Source organism: Trachinotus anak, unplaced genomic scaffold (assembly GCF_046630095.1).
Source record: "Trachinotus anak isolate AG129_WGS33_773 ecotype Australia unplaced genomic scaffold, CSIRO_AGI_Tana_v1 ptg000014l, whole genome shotgun sequence".
NCBI classification, from domain to species: Eukaryota; Metazoa; Chordata; class Actinopteri; order Carangiformes; family Carangidae; genus Trachinotus; species Trachinotus anak.
The window spans coordinates 7,608,009-7,629,960 of NW_027273865.1; the positions used below are offsets into that span (position 1 = coordinate 7,608,009).

General features: G+C 43.2%; 1 protein-coding gene across 2 annotated transcripts in view; it reads right to left on the reverse strand.

Annotated features, from left to right (window-relative positions):
* LOC139631960 (LHFPL tetraspan subfamily member 6 protein) overlaps nucleotides 1-21,952 on the reverse strand; it is a 43,876-nt gene that overhangs the window by 10,346 nt on the left and 11,578 nt on the right. Inside the window, exon 3 of one of the 2 annotated variants that reach the window (XM_071496651.1) lies at nucleotides 20,384-20,464. The exons of the other annotated variant lie outside the window; for it this stretch is intronic. Within the exon in view, the coding sequence (XP_071352752.1) occupies nucleotides 20,384-20,464 (81 nt within the window). The remainder of the gene's footprint in view (nucleotides 1-20,383; nucleotides 20,465-21,952) is intronic. 2 annotated transcript variants of the gene reach the window in all.

A 21,952-nucleotide genomic window follows, 5' to 3' on the forward strand; every position in this document is an offset into this window, starting at 1 on the left:
ATGCCTTTTGTCAAGCCTTCCTGCTCTCTGTCAAGAACCAAGGAATTTCTTTACCCTCCCTCATGCCCCCAGACAATACTATTCAAGGTTATCATTCAAAAGGCCAAAGAGGACAAGGAGAAAAGGCTGCTGCTAAGCTGGAGAGAATTTTAGTGGCTAGGGAATTGGAGTGGGGATGTGCCTGAATGGGCCGGCTTAATGTAAGACATTCCCTTTTGGGCTTGGAGGATCATCTGAAAGAGGGAAGGAAATGTAAGAGCAACCACACCTGGTGAAGCTGGCCTGTGCAGAGCCAATAATAATATCGTCTTCTGTTTTAAAATCCTGTCTTTAAAGAGATGAAAAAAAAAAACACCAAAGGGGTCAAGTATAGCATACACTATGTTTTTTTTTTGTTTTGTTTTTTGTTTTTTTTAAGAATAAGCCAGCATCGGGATCAATAAAATGCTTCATTACTCCAGAAAATGTATGAAACAATCAGCAAAAAAGGGGCAATTATCTTGTTTTATCTCGCTTTAATTCTTGAGAAAAGACAAGATTTTTAAGATTTGATAATAGATGAATGGTAAAGATAAAAACACTTCATGCAGTGTCGCCTCGCTGTTAAAATCTGTGCACAATTGTCCTCCGTTAAACAAAACGTCATATCTTATACGCTCAGGCTAGTTTATCGGATTGATAAACAGATTCGCCTTCAGTCTAATTAAGATGATTTTCTTAACATGTTAATGTGCAGCCGTTTAATTTTCTGAGCTTCAAGCACAGCCAATGACAGGTTCCCAGTGTACCTTCAGCCTCAACAGCCCGTGTGACTACACTGTCAACAGACCCATCCCTGCATGCTGAGGCATGTTTTTTTCCCTTCACTTGAAACCCAAGGCACACATCAACATGTACACCTTGCATGCCTGCTTTTCGTATGGCGTTTTGATTCTCTTGTCATTCAAGTCAGATCGACACAGTCGTTTTCAGAGGGCTTACTCCTGTGTGAGCGTTTTCATTGGCGAAGCTGGTGTTTTTTTTTATTTTTTTATATGAGAGTGAGAGAAGGATCTGGAGATTCAGTTGAAACGTTTCGATTCTGGAGCAGTGAGAGATGGAGGATGAGGGAGATGCAAAGAAAGGAGGGATTTGTGAAGTATAAGGCTGATATGTGATGTGCACAGTGAAGCATACAAATACTCGCTGCTGCCATGGCTGGCATTCAAGCGTTACTTAGCCAACAGTCTCCTCATTGCTGTTGTACTTGTTTAGAAAGCTACACCAGTCTCCAATTTGATTAATATTCCTGTGTGAAACACTACAGTTGTTGTTTCACTTACCTCAATCATCCAGTTAGACAAGAGGTGTGTTCATGGTGAAGATGTTTTTCTGGTTGAACAATATGTTTCCTCCCCTCTCCTGTGTGACGGGTGGCTGCACAGAAGATCTTCCAGTCTTACAGTCTTGCATTGATTCAGTTTCTGTGAGTTTTGATGGCTTACAACAACGTGAATATCAAACACAGGAAACTGTTGACCAGACCAATAAGATCAGAGCTCTGTGACAAACAAGCTCTACATCAGATTGGACTTTATTCAGAGTGTGACCAAACACTCCATGATGAATTTCTCCCTTTGCCCTCCGGTGCTTGCCACTGCCGGCCCAAAAATACATCAAACATTTGCAAACACTCCTTTATCCCATCACCCTTCTAATGACTTAATAAGAGACATTGTTCTCTGGGGATCATGTGAGGTCTGCATGGTTATTTTTGCATGCCAGCCTTCAAACCTACAAGCGTTGACAATTTTTTAATTTACCTCTACTTATTATTTTGTCATGTATTGGCTTTTTGCTATGAGTTCCCTTTGGGACTAATTTGTTTTATAAAGTGAACCACAGTTCCTTAAACATCCATCAACACCATTAAGTAGAGGTCCGTCAAGGTCTTTACATCTTGATCTGAAATTAAGATGTTTTGCTGTAGGTTTTTGCTTTGCTGATATTGCACACATTGCCTCCAAGTTCAAAGAGCTCATCAAGAAGATCGACCATTGTTCCAGCAAGAAGCTTGAGAACCACCCTAAGTTCCTCAACGTGACATGAGGCAGACAGCGGCAGTCAGTAACGTCAAGGCTGTCGAGACCAAGGAAGTTTCCAAAAAAGACAACCAAGGTTGCAGAGAAGGCCCAGAAGAAGAAATGAATGGTCGTGCAGGACATGAGATATATGTCAGCAGCGGCTGGCCACTCCCTCTCCTCTTTCTTCTTCCCACCCTGGATCATCTTCACTGAGGCACAGCTCTCTATTCAAGAACTGGCTTATGCTGATGAAAACCCTTTGCGGGAAAACTTACCTGAATCACATGATGGTGCCTCTTCTCAGTGAGGTTTAGGTTGGGAAATGGTTTCGAGCTGTATCTTGATGTTAATGCCACAACTTTAATTGGAAAGAAACCAGATAATAATAGTCTTTTCTCTTGCTATATAATATAGGTCTGACTGCTGCTCATTTCCACTACAGGAGAATGTAAAGTAGCTGTTGTCATTCATTCTGTTTTTATTGCAGTTGTTATGCGCATAATTTGGAGAGAGCTTCCTGGAACTAACTATCTGATGGAATGTTTCTTAAATCCAGGTGCTTTCAGGTAGAGTAAGCAGTACTGTTAACTGTTACTGGTCAATCAAAAGTGAATGCTAAAAGTTGCAGGGGTTGCAGGTACGAGCAGGTACAAGCAAACTGCAAAACATGATGCAACACAACATGCTGGATGCTGTTTTTGGAACCACCTTCTCAGTTTGTGTGCATCAAAGCCTAACAAGGACTTAACAAGTACGGAGAGGTTCAGGTTGCGGTAATGCTAAACTGTCAAAGTGGGTCTACTTTCACTGTTACATTGTCAGTTTAAATGACATGCTCCTGAGGAACAGGCCAAAAATAATAATGTATAGTATGCGCTGGCTTGTTGGTTTGTGCCACTCTCCTGTTACTCTGTCTCATTTCTTTCCACCCATCAGTCACCATCACTGGCCCTGAGCAGAAAGAGCAGCTTGTGTTATATTGATCTGTTTCAGTGCTTTTCCTACAGGCATTCTGTCAAGAGCTGGTCTTATCTAATCACACCATTCATTTGTCACACAGTTTCCGACTACAACCGGTAATTAATAAACTCACCAATTACAAGAGCAAAATGAACCTCTGGTTCATTACGCAGTGGTCATGTATTAAGTAGAAAAAAAAAACAGTATTGGGTCGACAGCTGAGGAACACAACACAGTGCATATAATGTGCACAAGATGAAGCTGGAGTGTGTTGAATATGTAGCAAATCACTTTCAAAAGAGAGAACATCTTCTGGGTGTGTGCGGAGAATGAGCTTTTCACATGGGGGCGCAGATATTTTCTGTATGTCTCACTCTTTCCAGCAACAAACCCACGCCTCCTTGCGACCTCAGCCATGTCTCCTCTGATCTCACATTGCAAATTGGACATTCTTCCCCCTTCTTGCAGAGAAGAGAAGAAGTCAAATAACAAGCAGGCAAAAAGCACAAGGGAAATAATTCAGCAGTATCCGAGAGAAATTCCTCTTCTAGCGTTTCTAAAATGTTGCACAATTTTAACCTTCTCTTGCAAATGTAGTCATTCTTGTGATAAACCATGCCATGAATCTGAATCATGAGGAAAAGCAGAGACAATGAGCTTGGAGTATCGTAGTATCTGAAGAAACCTGCCATGTCAAGATCACCTGACTGCTAAAATGCTGCACTGGTATTTATTTGCTGCCACAGTTTTTTCACCAAAGTCAAAGGGAAGATTAGCTTTTGCAATATCTTGCAATATTTTAATGACTTACTGTATTATCATTGTGGGGCTTGGTGGAAGGGTGCTGACAATAAGCTACTTTACTTGCACATGACAAAGATAGAGTCAAAGCCAGATTAATGTTTTTCAGCCTTTTTTCACTGAAATTTTAGCAATTCAGAAAAAAATCAAAGTAGGAGGAAAAAAACATGCTAAAAGGAATGCGAGCATCTTCCACAAACCATTATACAAATGTCTATTAGTATGCTATGCTGGAATTTCAATTTAAAAAGTGATGGCTGTTCCATCCATCAGAGTGGAGAGTCGAGTGAAGAAGAAAACGTGTGAGGAGAACAACAAAGCCAAAGGGTAAGGAAATCCTCCTCAGGGTAGGATCTACTTTATAGGGTCCTACAAGTGTAGCTCTTCTAACTGGGTCATGTCTGATGTGTTGAGCAGCACCCTCCTCCCACTGACAGAGAGGCATGACAGTAAGCCACGTGTCCAAAAGTCAACCTATACCTACAGCAATGCATTCCTGCCTTAATTACCCTTTACAATGAGCAGTAAACATGCTAACGCAAGGCCTTCTGGGGAGAGGGAAATCAAAGACACTGCTATCTACTCTTTAATATTTATGTTAATAGCATCCAAATATGCAATGAATGTTTTAGTATCCTCCACACAGACAGTGCCAGACATCAAAATGCCTCGCTGACAGTACTGGGGCTCATCATGTGAGCAGCTCCATACTGCAAACACAAAGAGCCTCCTTTCAAAAGACAATGCAACGCTTCAGGGATTGAGGAAAAACTGACTCTCACTGGCAAGTGTACAAAGTACTCCATATTAAAGTGCCATCCCACTGCATTCATGCTGTCTTCTGGGACACACACCAAGCTAGCTTATTACCCTTGGGGATGAAGTTTAAGTAGCCTTTCCTAATTTGCAAAAATCAAATATTCCCTAAACTAACAGGCCATTTTTGCTCCCAGCATTTCATTGTGTGGGTGTGATGTAAAAACCATTCAGTGAGAGTGGAAATCTGAGGAGGACATGAGGCCCAATTTAAAGCCCAGGGAGGTTGTAATGACACCAGAATATAACTTTTACAAACACTCAAATCAAAGCATAAAACCAAAACACTGTTAGAAAGTATGTGTCTACATTATGAGGACATTTCATTCAAGTTTTCATAAGTAAACAAACAGATACAAGATGGACACAGTCAAGCAAGCTGTTTCCACCTTTCTCCAGTCTTTATGCTAAGCTAAGATAAGCAGCTGCTGGCTGTAGTGCGTGGTGATGCTTTGAAAAATGGTGAAGCCCATGGAAGTTCAGCTTTTCTTAGTAAAGTTTTCTTTCTTACTTTTGTAGAGATTGACAGATAAAGGTTAGGTGAGGATGCACAAGTGTCTTTCCTCTTTCATCACACACTGTTATCATGACATCTGAGTGCCCCTCAGGAAAGGGGAAATAGCCGAAATGAGAACACATGATGTAACACGTCAAGAAATCTGCGAGCAATACAATAGGGCAATACAATGGAGAGGCTGTGCAGGACTGTGTGTGCGCCCCTGACATTTTGTATGACACTGAATTGGTATTGTGATCCTACATAATCGTATAATATCTGGTCTATCCTGTCCGCTCAAGGATGAAAAGCTATTTCTGCTTCGATGATTCCGCAGATTGAAACCAAACAGATGTCAAGCAAAGGCTACCAATTCCATTTCATATGAAGATTTACTATTATCTTGCTTTTTATGTTGCCGGGGCATCTCTGACAGGATAGTAAAAAGTACTGAGGTAAATTGAGGCAGATACTATTATGTTGAGATAAATGTTAGTGATGAAACTGCAGCCTGTCAGTGAAGCCTGTTCTTCTTAACAACGCTGTAGGGACTCCTTTGAACCCATGGGTAATAAAATAAGATCTTGAATAAACTGCACTTTCCTCATGCTGATTGTGTGGAAAAGAGACATGACAGTGACACTTGCTTATTTCACTTTGGTGTTAAAAAAAAATGTCTGGTGTGGTAAAACATGATGAAATATGCGGAGCGCCTGAGGGCTTTTCCCAAACCACTGATTATTGTTGCTTCTTGGTCGGAGCGCTGGTTAAATGTGACGACTTGGTTGTTTTGACAGGCACGTTCATTAAATCTTCATCTTGATAAACACTTAGTGTTGTGTCTGTTAAGCCCTGAAGCAGACTAAATCAAAAACATTTAAGGTGAAGATATTAAACCAGCTGGATGAGTGTGACCCCAGACAAAATGAAAACCCAAAGCGCTGAGCACTAGCAGGTGGGCTGAGAATGAAACTGTTTATATGGGTAATTATGGAGAGTAGAAAAAAACATCCATAATCATCTGAAATAAATCCAATGCTTTCCTTTATTTACTGCTGTGTCCATTTAGGAAAATGTGAAAAACCATGACGCAAAGCAGTATGAACAATGGAGCAGTCATTCAGCGTGTGTTTCCAGTAACCTGAGAGACTTTAAAACAGGATGGTGCCCTGGCCAAGTTTCTTTTTACTATGCTTCAGACAATCCAGACTTAACACCTCTATTACACTACTGCCTCCCACAAACATATGGCTTCAATCAAGCTGCAGGCATTCATGTCATAAGAGTCAATGGATCGCATGAATCCACAGATTATAGCAGGGGAGCAAGAACGAATGAAAATCAATAGTTCCCCGAGTCGTCGCAAAACTGCCTCTCACCAAGATGTTTCAAAGAGAAAAAAAATCCAAAGAAAAATAGATGCAATAAGATGAGAGAACAATGCTCAGAGGTTTCCTCCAACAGTGTGAAGAGTGAATTTCAGCTCTTATTGCTCTATGCTCCGATGACACAAGACTTATGGCACAGCACCAATTAGCTCCTTATCTCTGTGTTTTCTGCATTGTATTGGATATAATTTGGTAAAGTCAAAGATTTTAGAGTTGCCACTAAGCAAAACTAAAGCTTCAAACTGCCCCAAAAGCCATTTCTCTACAGTTTCCACTGCTGCCTCCAGTTTTACAACAAAGAACAAAATATTACATATAAAAGACGAAGACACCACTGGATCCCAGAAACAAATTCAGTTTACATAGGATTAGTAAGCATTACCCTGGGACCTCTGACTCCACCAAGATGGGGCAGATAATTTGCTCTAAAAAATTTCACTTAAATTATGACCATGGCAGACTCGCGCCGGGATTAAAATCATCAGTGATCCCCCTCAATTATACAAATCACTTTCCAACCTCAGGTTGTATTAGTTCCATGCAGATAACAATTTATAAATTTCATCAGTATTCATGAACATGAACGAGCCTCCTCAGAAGCTTAAAATGCGAGATAAAACTTGGGTCTGCTGCACTGACGACATATTTGAGATCAACTTTGTAGGATGAAACTGTGAAACTTCACAGCGAAATTAACTTTGTGTCATTACAGCGCTCTCAGTGACGAGGCAGAAAAGTTCTCCTCTGTAATGTCATGTGTCCACAAAGACTCCCATTCACTGTCAAAAGCTCTCGTCCACAATAGGTCTCCTGATTGAATCAATTTGAGTGCCTGTGGCTCTTAGAGGGGCTTGTTCCTGCTCACAAATCACGACTGGATTGTCCAAGATCATGGGCCACTGCATGCGTGAACTCTTTTTTCGTGTATCTTTTTTTTTTTTTTCATGTTGATTACTGTAGCTCTGTTATGGTAGCCTCACAGTGACGGAATACCCTGCCAAGGGCTGCCGAGAATGAACCACTGGACATTTCAGAGCTAGTCAGTCTGATTGATTGAGCCATAAAGAGTTTGTCCATGGGGCTAACAGGACTTGGATAAAAGATTAGGAGTCTGTTGAGTCTTGATTAATGTTGGAGGATATAACCTCTGGCCAGTGGTGCTGAAAGATTTATATAAACAGGGCCTCGCCAGAGAAATATACGCATGCTGAAGTGGAGCGAGTTGAAGTCAGCGAGGACGAAACAATCACACGGTATCCCCGGGACACAAGTGTAATCAAAGCGAAATTGTCACAACTCCATAATGAGACAAACAAGCATATTAACTGACAGATGAAGTGGGACAGCAACGCAAGTGACAAAACAGACCAGACTAAAAGAGATATCTCTAAGGGAACAACTCCAATTTCATTTTTGCAGTTTTCTAAATAAGAAGGAACGTGATGACAGCGGGAGAAAAAATTCCTCTGTATATTTATAAAGGACCTAGTCTGTGTCAAGCCCTGCCCCACCCCCTGGACTTAGGCTGCCTGATTAGTATTCAGCGAATTCATTAAGACACAATCGCTGGTGTCTGGGAACATGGGAACTCTCGATGGAGGAGAGGTTGAGTTCAGCCCACTGGGTAAGTCCCAACAGGAAAAATGCCCCATCCCCCAAACCTGAAGGTCACCATGTCCCTACTCTGCAACTGATCTGATGATCACAGGCAAACAGCGGTTGTGAGGGGGGGGGGGGTTAAGATCTTTATTTGCACACACTGTGTTTCTGCCAGCATTGCAAAGATCTGCACTGGCTGTGATAGAAAAAAAAAAAGGTAAACATGAGACTTTTGGCTCGATTGTCCCCAAAGGCAATCATCTGCAATTCATCACCCAGGAGGGAGGGTTGTTGTGCTGCGTTATAATATAGTGTTTTTGCTTGTAAGCTATGAAAAAAAAATATAAATGAGATCAGACTTCGCAGCCCACAGACCATCCATCCCTCAAAAGTTGCACCCCACACCCGCACCTCGCCAACTATTAAAATCAATGTTGAGATGAATGAACAGCAGACACCAGGGGGACACCGGGCAGAAAACTCCTCCAGCTGCTCCAGTGGTTCATATGTTTGGGGGAGGTGAGCTTTGGTTGCGTCCCTGCAAACCAGTGATGAATCATTCCTCATGGAAGCACTTTACACACTTCACCCAGTTTAATAAAAAACACACCAAAAAAAAAAAAAACCTGTCCTGCATGAAAGCTTCACGATAATAAATCATAGGCAAGGACAAAATTTTGCACGCGGCCACGATGCACAAATCCAATTTTGCCCTGGTCTTACTGCTGGACTGTCAGTCATGTGTGCTTCTTCCATCCTGCAGTTTTGCTCTCTCTTTGACTTACAGCATCTCTTCATCATCACCTCCTACTTCTGACAATGATTTCAAGTTATGAGAAGATTATTAAACAAGAGGCAAAAACATTTTCCCCTGGGTTTAATATTGCAACTTATGCATCTCTGTTTTTCTTGAAGTGGTCTCTTGATGACTGAGGAAAGATCTTTAGGCCGCACCAATTTTGAGGTGTTCACAGTGAGACTAATTACCCTTAAAAAAAAAAGAAAAATAATATGAAGAGCTGCTCTGGCAGTCTACAGCGTATATCCCTGAGAGAAATCTGTGCCATATCCAGAAGCTTCTTTCTGTTTTCCACCACAATGAGGAAGAAAAACTTTGATCATTCACTGTATCTCACTCACCAGGAGTTCAGGAAAACAGAGTCAGGGCATAAGATTCGGGTTTTCCACACAGGGGAATGCAGAGCAGAGGAAAATGAGGTGAACAGTCATGAAAAGAAAAGCAGAGAACCTCCAGCAGCTGCAACACATCTGACAGGAAACCAAGCAGCTGAAGCAAGTGTCAAACAAAAACAAATTGCTAAACCTTTTCTGACACACGGCGCAGTCTCCAGACTGTCACGACAAGAGTGGAAATTAAGTTGCCAGAGACAGAAGATGCCAAGGATAGATCACCAGCATTGAGAATAATGCTGACTTTGGAGGCAGTGGTGAGGTGTGTGCATGAGTGAGCTCACGAGGATTCAGTTCACATCTGAGAATTAATTCATAAATCCTTGGCTTTTTTTTCTGCAGTTCCTTCGTCCACAGCAGGACTGGAATTCTTGATATTTTTTGCAACATGTTCAGTTTTTGTCATGAAGCCAAAGCTAAAATAGGCTTCCTCTCAGCAGAGACCACAGTATTCAGTCTCAAAAGATGCTTTTTTTTTTTTTTTTTTTTGCTTTCACAGCCCAGGCATAGCAGGCACATAAGCATAAAAGAGACAGAACAACCGAGTCAATAAACACAGCCACACAGTGCGCTTTCATTTAGGACCACTTCAAAGTTCAGGTGATGGGGTTAAGAGAGAATGTGGAAGAATAAAGAGCAATCTGCGCTGGCTGAAATTGCATTTTAAGATGGAGAAAACCTGATAGGGCACCGGCAATAACTACAATAAATACATCTAGTAGTGCATTCAAGCTCAGGTCAAAAGGAGAAAAAAACCTATTTGCTGTTTTTGGTGTGTCTAAATTGAGCATCTATGTTAATTAAATTTGAGTGTTTTCGTTTCAGTATTTGAGCAGTAGGTATTTCTGAATAGCAAAGTGATATATATTATTTCTGGCAGATTCCCTCATAAAAAAAAAACAACACTATTTTGGTTTGACAAAATATTCACAGAAATGCAGAGGGTAAGCATTAACTATTAATCACAACAGAACACAATGACACTAATGCAAGAGGAGGAACAAAAATACAGAGGGAGATATATGAGATGTATTTCAGTGGAAACTGCAACAAAGAAAGGAGTGTGGTCCTGTGAGTGTGTGTGTGAGACTAATATTAGGGGCATGTTGCAAAGGTTTAAGATACACATTACTGCTGAGTGTAGCAGCAATGGGATTATTGGTACCCGGAGGGTACAGATGGCACCGAAATCCTCTGAGTCGTTCTGAAAAGGTCACACAAAATACAGGAGAGCCACCCCCACCAACTCACCCGCCCATTCACCGCCGCTAACTGATTCATCGGGCCGGTTTTTAGCCCTTTTAGTTCCTCATCAATCCTCTGAATGCTCCACAATCGTTCTTTTCAAGTGTGTAACAGAGAGCGGAACAGAAGGGCCTTTAAAATGTCAAACGGCAGCGGACCGGACTCGCCGTGTCACTGATGAGATCGTGTCAAAGGCTGAATTTAATAAGAAACTTGCAGTGCCTTGGAGGACAACACATTTCATCTGAGCTCTTTTGTGAAGATGTTAAACACGACAGGAGGAAAGAGGGGGAAAAGACACAGATGCAGAGTGATGCAGTAAAACACATTAGTCTTCATGGCTTCGCTGAGAACAGATGAATTGCTGTAAATTTAGTTTGAAGGTCATTTTTGACCCTTTCCATTGTCATCCTCTCATTCATTTGTCTCTGTCATCCTGCATGTACTCATGTTCGGTCTGCTGTTTGCATTGCAGCAAAGAGAATTGCATTCCTCTGCTGTCTTGTTTTGCCATACTGCTGTGTCTGTGTATTTCCTGCCACCATACGGCCGCATCCTCCCCAGGCGCTGGCTCCTCCACCAACACCATATGGCAAAGTCCAACTAGGCAGGCAGTGCTCTGCAAGACTCTCACAGCGTCTCCAGTCTCCATGTTTTCTTTGCTTACAGAGGGCCTTATTAATGAAAATACAGATACCTGCTAACTCTTAAACAACGTGAACTCAGCAAGGCAGGGATGCAATTACTAGAACAGAGTGTATACATAGTATGGACTCAGCCTCTGAGCTCAGGAAAGTTTTTAGGTAAGAGTCTCACTGAAATATGCTGCAACTTAAAGTATTTGATGTCTGGGCTCGGCCTATCAGGACTGCTCATCCCTCTAAAAATCTGCATACAGATCAAAAACAAGAATAGGTATCATGTATCCATGCTATATCCTGGCACAATGCTTTACCTATCAAATACATATTATATACACATATACATACATATACATACATATTTAATAAATGAGATATAAGGATTTATTTTGTGAGATTTAGAGGTGTTGGTAAGAAGAGGTCATGCTCAAGATTCATGCAAAGTATCATGGGGCTGGGAATATCATGGGAGACCTAAGGGCCTGTGAAACTGTATCTTTAATATCCATTTTCTACTCAGACAGGAAAACTGGGGTGGTACATGACCCATCAACATATCATGTCATCCTGACACCACCATACAGCTTGTAAACTCAGAAAACATCCACTGAGAACGGACTGAGCCTGACAGCTGGCAAACCAATCACTGAACTGTGGGAAGCAGTTTAGACGACGTGACTCTGAACTGTCTAAACTCCAAAACCTGGGGAATAACTACTTCAGCCAGGTTTTAGCGGATACAAACTGAAGTGTGATTCTTTGCCCACTTCTGACCAGTTTTGGTGGTTAATATTTGAGAAAGTTGACAACGATGACAAAAAACTGTTTTTGAACAGTTTTGAACTTTTGAACAGTGTGAAGTTCATATGTAAATCAGATGGAAAGACCCATGACAGCCAAACTGAGTGGTGTGTTCATGCAGTCAGGCCCAGAAAGAGTTTTTAACGATGCTTGAGCGAAGCAGAGGGCTGTCACTCAACTGTTGCACAGCGTGGTAGAAATTCCTGCCAGACCACAAAGAGCAAAAGTTAAATTTTGCGGACTGGCTGTGCAACCAGTTTTATTCCAAAACAACACAGAAATTACAAGGTGCAGTATTTTTGTCAGTACGCACTGAACCGACGGACTGAGGCTGTTGTTGCACTATACCTTGGCAACGGAACATGTGAAACTCACCCATCGGCTTCCACAGCGTGGAAGTCTGATTGGCTGGGAGGAATACACACATCAAGCACCTTAGTCTGACAAATACCTTTCCACTATTCCCCACCCCCCATTTTGGCACCGGCAGTGTTAGGATCAAACCAACTTGTGGAAGGAAGTGTGAATCCAAGTCTGGAGAGAAAGCTGCAAATAGATTTAGCCAACTCTGCCTGCCAGACAGACGTGTTATAAGGGTGGAGATGAAACATTCATACCCCGGGATCACACTTCATGTGTGGAGTGCGTTACTCTCAACTGGAAGCTCAATTTCAAATGGGAAGTTGTTACCACTGCAATTTTTGTGATGAAAATCTTCCACCTATGAATCAAAGATACCATAAAGATTTTATGCTTCCAGTATTGTAATTTATTACCTAATTAATCTAATCTACCCACATGAGATCCTTTACAATTTGAAGGAACATACATTTAATGCATTATATGGTAGCTGATGCTGGTGTCTAGATGTGATCGGTGACAGAGAAGTCAGCACCACCCCTGACATCTGTGACTGATTACAAGTTGTAATGTGCCAGTGATAAATGTGTGAACACGAGGCGGTGATGAATTTAACACTGTTCCCCGAGGAACACAGACCTTCCATTACATGTCTTATTGCTGTCTCTCCCTCCTGATGGCTTAATTGATCCTCACGGGCCAACAAAGATAACCCTCCTCCACCTATCCAAAGATTATGATACCCAATAGGAGGGAGAAAAAAAAAACCAACCACCACAACCACTTTTAACCCAGCTAGCACCTTGTTCAGCATTTAATTACAGAGCTGTAAGGCACCGTGTCTCCTGTAATATTAAACAGTTGCCGGCCCGTGAAGGGGAATGCTGTGTTTTATCACATTCAATTCATTTTTCCCTGGATACAACTTGTATGTCCTCAGCAGAGAAAACATGGAAATGGAGCCGCTGGTGTGACTGACATGTCCTGCTGCCAGGGCTTCTTCTGCTGTGGTGCGTGCTAAACTGAGCGCCTTCATGGATGAATTCAGGGGAGAAATGCAAAGCATGGAGGAATAGCACTCCTTTCTACCCACAGAGGTTGACCACGGCATATGCTGCCACTTATTATTTCCCGGTGTCTGCCTGTTTTCCATTGTATTTATAGCAGGGGGAAACTTGATTTAGATCTGCTCCATCTGGTGATTCGCTGTAGGGATGGGTGCCACATCTTCCGCTCTTCTGTTTGAAACCCCCCCTCCCCAACATACACACACACACACACACACACAAATACACACCCTGCTTACTGGCCTTTATTTAAAGAAGATGGTAAGTGAGATAGCAGGGCGTCACTCCTGTGTCTCCATCTTTCTCTGTGACACCAGCTGCTGCTGCAGTTTATGATGCTGACTGGGAGGCACTGGGAGAAGGGGGGGTCTGGAGCCTGCAGAGGTATAAAAATCCCCCCCACTTCCTATGGTGGTATGCAGAGATTCCGCGGCGGCCTCCAGAGCCCCTTTCCTTCCACAACCCTACCCCCATCAACCTTCAGCAGCCCCTGAGAGTGAGGTGGAGAAAAGTGGAGGTAACAGATCTGGGGTTTGGGGGGGGGGCACAGAGGAGGAAGAGGCTGATCAAAAACCATCTGACTTCCACGTCTGAATCTCCTTTTACCTCAATATAAAGGATTTGTACCTACAAATGGACCAAGTGTAGGGTGCTGTTTGATTCAATTCATGTAAATGCACTCCACAGGAAATGTAGGGCAGGATAGCCGAGCTGCCAAGGGATTGATTTTCTAGTCTAATGAAGTCTCCAAATGCCGGTGTACGGGCACTGACAACAAGAAAAAGAACAGCAAAATAAAAATCTCTGTATATTCCTGAACATTTCAGCAGCACAGACATGAGCCCATTTTCACTGTAATTACATTTTAGAGGCTTTCATAATACCTCTAAATGGGAAGGAAAGTCAGTGCAACGGACAACTGGTAATGTGATCGCCTACCCATGACTGACACTCAATTCAAATCTTTCTTTAAATGCCTTTATTTCATTACCCCCTAATGTATTCTTTACTCAGTGTGCTGGTGCAGAGAGAAGTGGGGAGAGATGAGGGAAGGGATGGGTAAAGATGAGCTGCTATCTAAAATGCCTCATTTCATGGGTTATTTTTCTGCTGGGAAAAAAAAAAAAAAAAAGTTAAAATTGGGTAATTTCTAATATCATGATTAATCATCATCTGGCCTCAGCTGAAACAGGTCGTTTGTCTCCTTCACGTCAATGTTAAGATGAAGTTTGCTGAAGCTGTATTTGACTTCCTCTCCAAAGGAACAAACGAGGAGCTCAGCCTCCGGCAGCTTTGTCAGGGGCGACGTGTCATTCACTTTGCCGCAATTGCAAGACTTTCTGAGTGTACTTGCCAGAGTAAACAACTCACCATAAGGCTGTCTGTCTGCTGCAGGATGGTGGAGCTTTAATGCTGAATGTCAACAGGATCGGACTCAATTTTATTCACTGAGATTTCTGTAAAACTGATGCTTATAGTACATTTTCTGCACAAAAAAAAGAACTTTCAATATAGAAAATGAAAGACTCGGCTGTAAAGCCTCTGGACTACAGCTGGATTGCTGCATCGTGTGACAAAACACAAGCAAACAAGCACACAAATGACTCACAAACAGTTCTTTGTCCTCCTCAAATCTTGGCGTAATGGAGAACAAACACGCTGATGGGGAGCGCTGTTGGCTGCTTCAGCACCATGTGCATGTGTTTGCATAACAGCGAGACTGATTGTTTGTTCAAACCTGATGATGTGACAAAGCTACGACTGAAGCTTTTGACAGGAAGAAAACAATAATATCAAATGTTATTCCAGCAAACATCTTGGTGCGATATGTGAGAAGCTTCCAAAACAGCACGGGGCCAGATGAGGAAACAGGAAACTGCACAAACAGCACAGCTATTAAAACTAGCTTCCCATGCTATTTGCTCATCGGCACCTCAGCGGGCGAGTACGGTCACGCCTGCTTGTCGCCTCTGAGGAGGCTTGAGACTCCCCCGCGGGGAAAAAAGGGTCGTCTTCACTGCTCTTCATTTCCAGGCTCAGTGACAGTGTGCGGGGGAAGAGACAGGCCACTGCGCCGATGCCCACCTGGTCACCAGATGAAGGCTTCGGGGTTCAGCGTCCCCTCGTTGCTCTGCATATTCGAGCACCACAGGAATGGCGCGAGGCTTGGCCCCTGCCTGTTGCCTGTCTTGAAGACGAATGATGCAATGTTGCTGGGCCTGGGGCCCCCGGGCTCCCTGCAGGGACCTCACTATTGGGCTGGTAGATTAGGTTTGGATCACAGTTGACATGCCACGGCAGAAAGGAAGGGTTGAGAGAGAGCGTGGAGTATTTTCCTCTAGTTCAAAAGTGGAGCAGCCAACATGAGAGCCAGCGTCTGAGATAGAGGACATGCACATCTACTGCTGAAACAAAAAATCAGCTATCCCATAGTGACTCAAATTGAATTGTTTAAGTCATTTGTTAAGCAAACATTCACTAGTTCCGGTTTTTAAATGTGAGGATTTGCCACTTTTCTCTGCTCTGTATCATCGTAAATTAAATATCCTCCGGTATTAGACTGGTGGTTGGACAAAAACAAGCAATTTGAAGGTGTCACCTTGGCCTCTGTGAAATGAGCTGTGCCCCTACACACGTCAGTATTGAGCATGAAAAACCCATGTACAGCTTTAGGCTTTTCATTTGTATTGCTCAGGCCATTAGAACATAATAATAACAGATCGTCTCTCTAGCTGTTTAATAGTATCACTGGAAAGATTCACATTAGCAGCCACTCAAGCAACAGCAGCCCATTTTCCCCAGGTTCACCTCACCGCCCCCACCTATTACTGCTTCCTTGAAGATATACAGCCAGCCATATACATGCCAATGAATCACAGCCCTGCTCTGCACGTGACACGTTGCCCTTGGTTAGGTGTTACTTCTCAAGCTCAAGGTCTAACAGCGGGGTAATTATCACAAGGCACTGAGATAGAAGAGGATGTTAGAGGATATGTTTAGCCAAGGTGCGAGATGTGTGTGAGTGAGAGTGTGTGTGTGTGTGTGTGTGTGTGTGGGAGGGGGGGGGGGGGGGGGGGGGGTTTCCTTAATTGCCAGGCACATGGTGTGGGCTCAATCATTTGGTGGGTTTTTAAGAGAGAAGACAAAAGAAGGTCAATGGCTGGATGTCAGAGAGAGAATGATTAAGTGGTGTATATGAAGAATGCAGATTGTGGAGAAACAGTATCAAACACATCCAGAGTGCGCAGCTCACCATCACTAGAGACAAACTGTGTTCAGACGGTAGCTCAAGAGAGGATGAAGATCTCTTTTCAAAGATCAATAAGTCCTGCAGACGCCCCTGTCACAAGCCCGGGCCTGATGCTTGCTTTTGTCTGCGTCTCCACCCTGCGCCCCCACGATGACCACTTGCCGTCTATGTAACTGCCTGCAGGGCTCACCAAGGGGAGGAGAGCATGCTGAAAACAACAAAGCTTAGAGCAAGGACACTATAGCAGGTTTCCAGCTGATGGATCTGAGCTTTGATCGTGATTACAGATTAATGTGGCTCGGGGCAGGTGTCTTCCTGACTCACGACGCCCTGCTGAGAGCCCATCAATAAGCAGTGGGAAGGATGGCTGTTTGAATACTTTGTCTCAACGACAACACACCTTTAAATCCCCGTGATACCTCTGTACAAGCTGTCTGCTTTGAATTGTTGTTTTGTTCAGTTGCTTTCCAAGAAAGAGGATGTTTGTGAAAACCCAGGGGAGCTTCTGACTGGATTTCAGAAAGGAAACTCTTTCTCTCTATAAAGGAAATCATACAGTCTTGCCCAACAGAGTTTATAGGAACCACACCCCACTTACTTCGTCCCATTTATGTATCTGGTTTTCTTATCAAACTACACAAGTTTTTACATTTGGCTTTGTTGGTTATCCCTCTATCCCATCTTTCAGAAGCGAAAACTGTTTCACCATGACTATGCTGAAAGTAATTGTAAAACACCAGTGCCTTTTTTGTTGGAGTAGTGTGTGTGTAGTATGAATGCGCCTTTTCAAACTGAATGCAATGCCACCGGAGGGGAGGGGGGGATCTCCATGCACCAGTTGCCTGTAGCTGGCCAACAGCTGCTCAGGAATAAGTGCTTAGCTCCTCTCAAGTCTTTCACTGTAACTATCTCTGGAGAGTAGAGAACAAAGTTGTGGATTGACCAACTAGCCATATATTTGCCATTTTTCTTTCATCTTTCCTCTGGACTGAGAGCACGAAGAAGAGGCAGAGTGTGTGAGATTCACATCAGCACAACCCTCGGGAACGCAGACCTTTAAAATAATAAGCTGTCCGATTTCCTTTAAAACCCTAGAGGTTTCATTTCACACTGTTTTTCTGTCTCTCTAAACCACGGATTTGTAATCATGAATTCACTGTGAATACAGTCATATTAATACTTAACTCAGTTATATGACTGCTGGCAGATTTAAGGGGAAACCTCCCCAGAGAAAGACTTTACAGTAGCTGCTGTAAAGAAATTAAAAAAAAAAAAACTATTTTCAGTTGAGCTCAGGTGGCGTCATTTTTTTTCCTGCAGATAACTAGCGATCAGCACATGAAGGTACATTCAGTGCAGTTATGCTGAGAGCAGAAAAGTCCTCAGTAATGTAAACATCCACGGTAAACATCTGGGTTTTGGTTCCAGGCACAACAGTGTAAGATGAAGAGCTCCTGTCTGGACATTTTGCACCAGCATGCAGCACTTCTACAGACACACAGAAAACCATTGTAGAACAGACAGATGTGCTCGTTTCTCCAACGGAGCAGCCACTTGATTTTCATTAAGGGGTGCAGCGCTTGCTTTGCAGTCGGATCCAAAAGTTGGTTTAATCATACTGGAAGCATCCGCTGCAGATAGATAATAAAACCCTGCTCATTTCCTGGAGGACATTTCTAGCACAGATCAGCAGCCGGTGAGTCCACATGCTTTTCGGCTGTTTCTCTACTTTTTTGACAGGCAAAATAATGGATAACTCATCTTCAACTGCATTGCCTGAGGAAGCGGAAGCTAAATGATCGCAGAGCTCCAGACACAGTGGAGGCTGGAGGGGGAAGATGCTGAGATAATAATGGACATTTACTGCTCAAAACCCAGCAGGGTACTGCAGAGTCTCTGTGCTTTTATTGACACTGTCTACATGCAGCATGGGTCAGTTTGCCGGATGGCTTCAAGACTAACCTTGATGTCACTGCTGTTTGCGTTTGATGTTCGGTGTGACCGCTGAGTGACGGATGTCAAACCCACCTACCTCTGTAATAGCCACCTCTGCCACCTCACACCAGAGAGCTGTTACAGAGGTGGAAAAAACAATAATGGCCAACAATTTATTTCAGGCCCAGTCAACTGTCGGAGAAAGACATGGGTATAACATCAAAGCACACATCAGATATCAAGCAGGCAATCAGCATAGTACAACCTACGCTTTGTCCACTCTGCTGTGTGACTGACAGCCTGCACTGGATTATCAGCAGGCCTGAGTGCCTGTGACTTCTTGGCTTCTATTATCTCCCTCTTTGCACATGATGAGCCATTCAGCATCTATGCTCTCTGTTTGAAAAACACTCACAAACACACACACACATACCAGCTAGCCATTTACTTTGTGGTTATCTTCAAATGTCAGATGGCGAGGCACATCATGGTCAGGCTGAAACGCGTCGGGCAGAACGGCTCTGGAGGACTTCACTTTCAGATCCAGCAGCTCTCACAGATATTCAGCAACGTCGACTTCTAACCTGCTCTCACTTTATCAGGACAGCTCCACCAGCCAGCCACTGAAACTGTGTTGTTATGACAGGCAATCAGCTGAATCTCCTTTTTATTTGTATAATTTTACCCTGAAATAGTCACATCAAATGCCTGCCTTGTGAATGAGCCAAATTCAATTTGAAAAGCCATTCTGACAATTTTCTAATGAAAGCCGTATCTTCACTTTTCTTGTGTTTACGTGCTCCAGCAGAGAGACGGGGAGGCATCAGGAAGCAGGGAAAAGGAGTTTCCCTGAGGGGAATGCCAACAAAGGACCAGCACTGGAGTAGCACTATCAGAAGAGTCATGATAGCGACACGTTCACTAATTATCAATTCTTAGCTGGCGGTGCAGGAGATAACTAGATGTGAATGATATCAATGGCAGCAGAGCAATACTCTTCAGCTCCTCAGGGCTTGGCTCCACATATAATCACTCTGTTATTACAAATCCTCCATTCTGCTTCACCTTAACAGGTAACACCCTCTCTGGTTTCCTTCCAATTTGCCCAAGTAATGGTGCCTACAGTTAGACTATATAACACCAGAGTGTGAACACTGTAATGGGGTTCATGTGTTTCATAGAAAAATCAATATTTTTTTCCAGATCTGGGATACTAAAACGGTTCAGATGCTGCCAGAAAAAAATTATAAATTGATCCCATTTTTGCTATTGAATGGATTTAGATTGCTTTGTCTAGCGACGATTTATGTAAAATGAAAGCACCGACACAAAGCAGACAAATGATGGTGGTCAGTGTTTGCATTATCTTTGAGCTATTCACTGAAGATTGGTGTTTTCATTATGTTTGCGAGTCTATAAAGCCAGAGAATAACTCATATCTAATCATTTCGATTCATCCACAACACCACCCGCTAGAGACGTCAACTCATGAGCCAGCTCCAGCAATAGCGGGAGTGTGTGATTAAGAAGCCCCGGGTTCAGTCACAGCACGACTCTAAATCACGCCCGGAAGAACTTTTTTTGTAATATTATGGTCTAACTAACAAGAGCCAGGTCGCTGTCACCATGGGGACCCATGGCAAGCCTAGGGACCAAGAGCTGGGTGTAGCTGGCTTGTCAGGCCTGGGAGGACAACAACACGGGGCTCAGACTGGTCCAGAAGCAGAATTAGAGCAGAGAGCAAAGTCAGTGTGCTGGATCAAAGACTACCTTTGTTCCTGTGCTGCCTTTGGAAGGGAGCAGAACTCTCAGCTTTCGCTTTTCCTTTGAGCTCTCCATGACATTTTGTTTCTGTTCGAGCAAAAAAGAACATACACATGAGTCAAGCAAGAAGGAAACGAAAACAGAAAAGAGAATATGTGACTAATGGTAATAAAGTGCATGAAAGCAGCAGAGGAAGAGGCGGCACGGGCATGGAGGGCAGACTGTCTTGCTAATGTTTCTCCGCTCTTATAACAGGTAAGGAACGAGATAAGGTATCACTGCTGATATCATTATCCCCACCTAGCATACACCTATTTGTTAACCGCACCTGACCCAGCTTGTTAAAACAGGCTCCTCTGATTTAGATTCCAACATTATTCCACTCCCAATTTATTTATGATAACTGTTGTCTTTGCGAGGCATTCAATAATAGCTTCCAAGCCTCGGGCAGCTCCGTGCAGCTCTTCCACCACGCTGTTTTCCAACAACAATCCTATATATGGCCAGCGGCTCTTGCCCATCTTCATAAACACATACAAATATGGATAGAGCACTTCTTCTGTCCTGTTTATAGCCTCCTCTAGCTTTCCCTGGGATGAGGCTCACTTTGTGCATTCCAGAGACCTTGTGTTATGGTTTCAAGGAGCTGCATTTTGGACCGGCTCGAAATACATCCAGACACTCTGTCTTACACCGGATTGAATGGGCGTCCCATCTTGGGGCCTCTTATTCCAGAACAATCTCACAGCCTTCGCCCGCTGGCTAGATCAGGTAAATGCTTGACTTTAAGCTCTTTCTTTGTTTACATCTTGCAGTTGTCGCTGTTGTCGCTGATTGTTTTTCCCTTTCGGGTTCAGGGGAAGGCCAGTCAACAAAGTGCCTTTTTACTGTTGATGCTTGACTACAGTCATTTCTTACGCTCGTGGAGGGTAAAAATAGACTTTGGGAGATGAACTGGCTCTCAGCAGATTGGTGGTGTGTTGTTTCTTGAACCTAAAGATGAACTTAACTTGTTCATCTTAAGCAACACACCAGTGACTTTGACAAGACTCCAGGGATTTCTCCAAATGTTGACCTTCCCTCCTCTTTCTCTCCCTCCCTCTCTCTCTGTCTCTCTCTCTCTGTCTCTCCATGCCTCTCCTTTGGGTCTGCACCCCCTGCTGCTGTGGAAACCAGATCCTATAATGGGAAGAGCCCACCCAACTGCTGCTGACCAGCTGGAATGAGAGTCTGGGAAGCAAAGCAAAACTGGACTCACACTGCGACGCCTTCCACCCAAACATTAAACCCTTTCCCAGTCTCCACAAGTACGGCTGTGGGCCACAAAATAGAGATTATTGTTCAGCTTGTCACAGCGTTATAGAAACTCAAGCATGGCACAATTTTTTTTTTTTTCCCTGAGACATAATTTCATCCAGCACAATTACAGGGTTGTCATTTTATGATAATGACAGGAGTGACATTTTGCTTATTACTACACCAAGGTGCCTTTGAAGGTGCATTTTCTGCAAGGCTTAAAAAAAAAAATAAAAAAAAAAAAGCCCACACCACTCCTTCAAATGAAGTCATAATTGT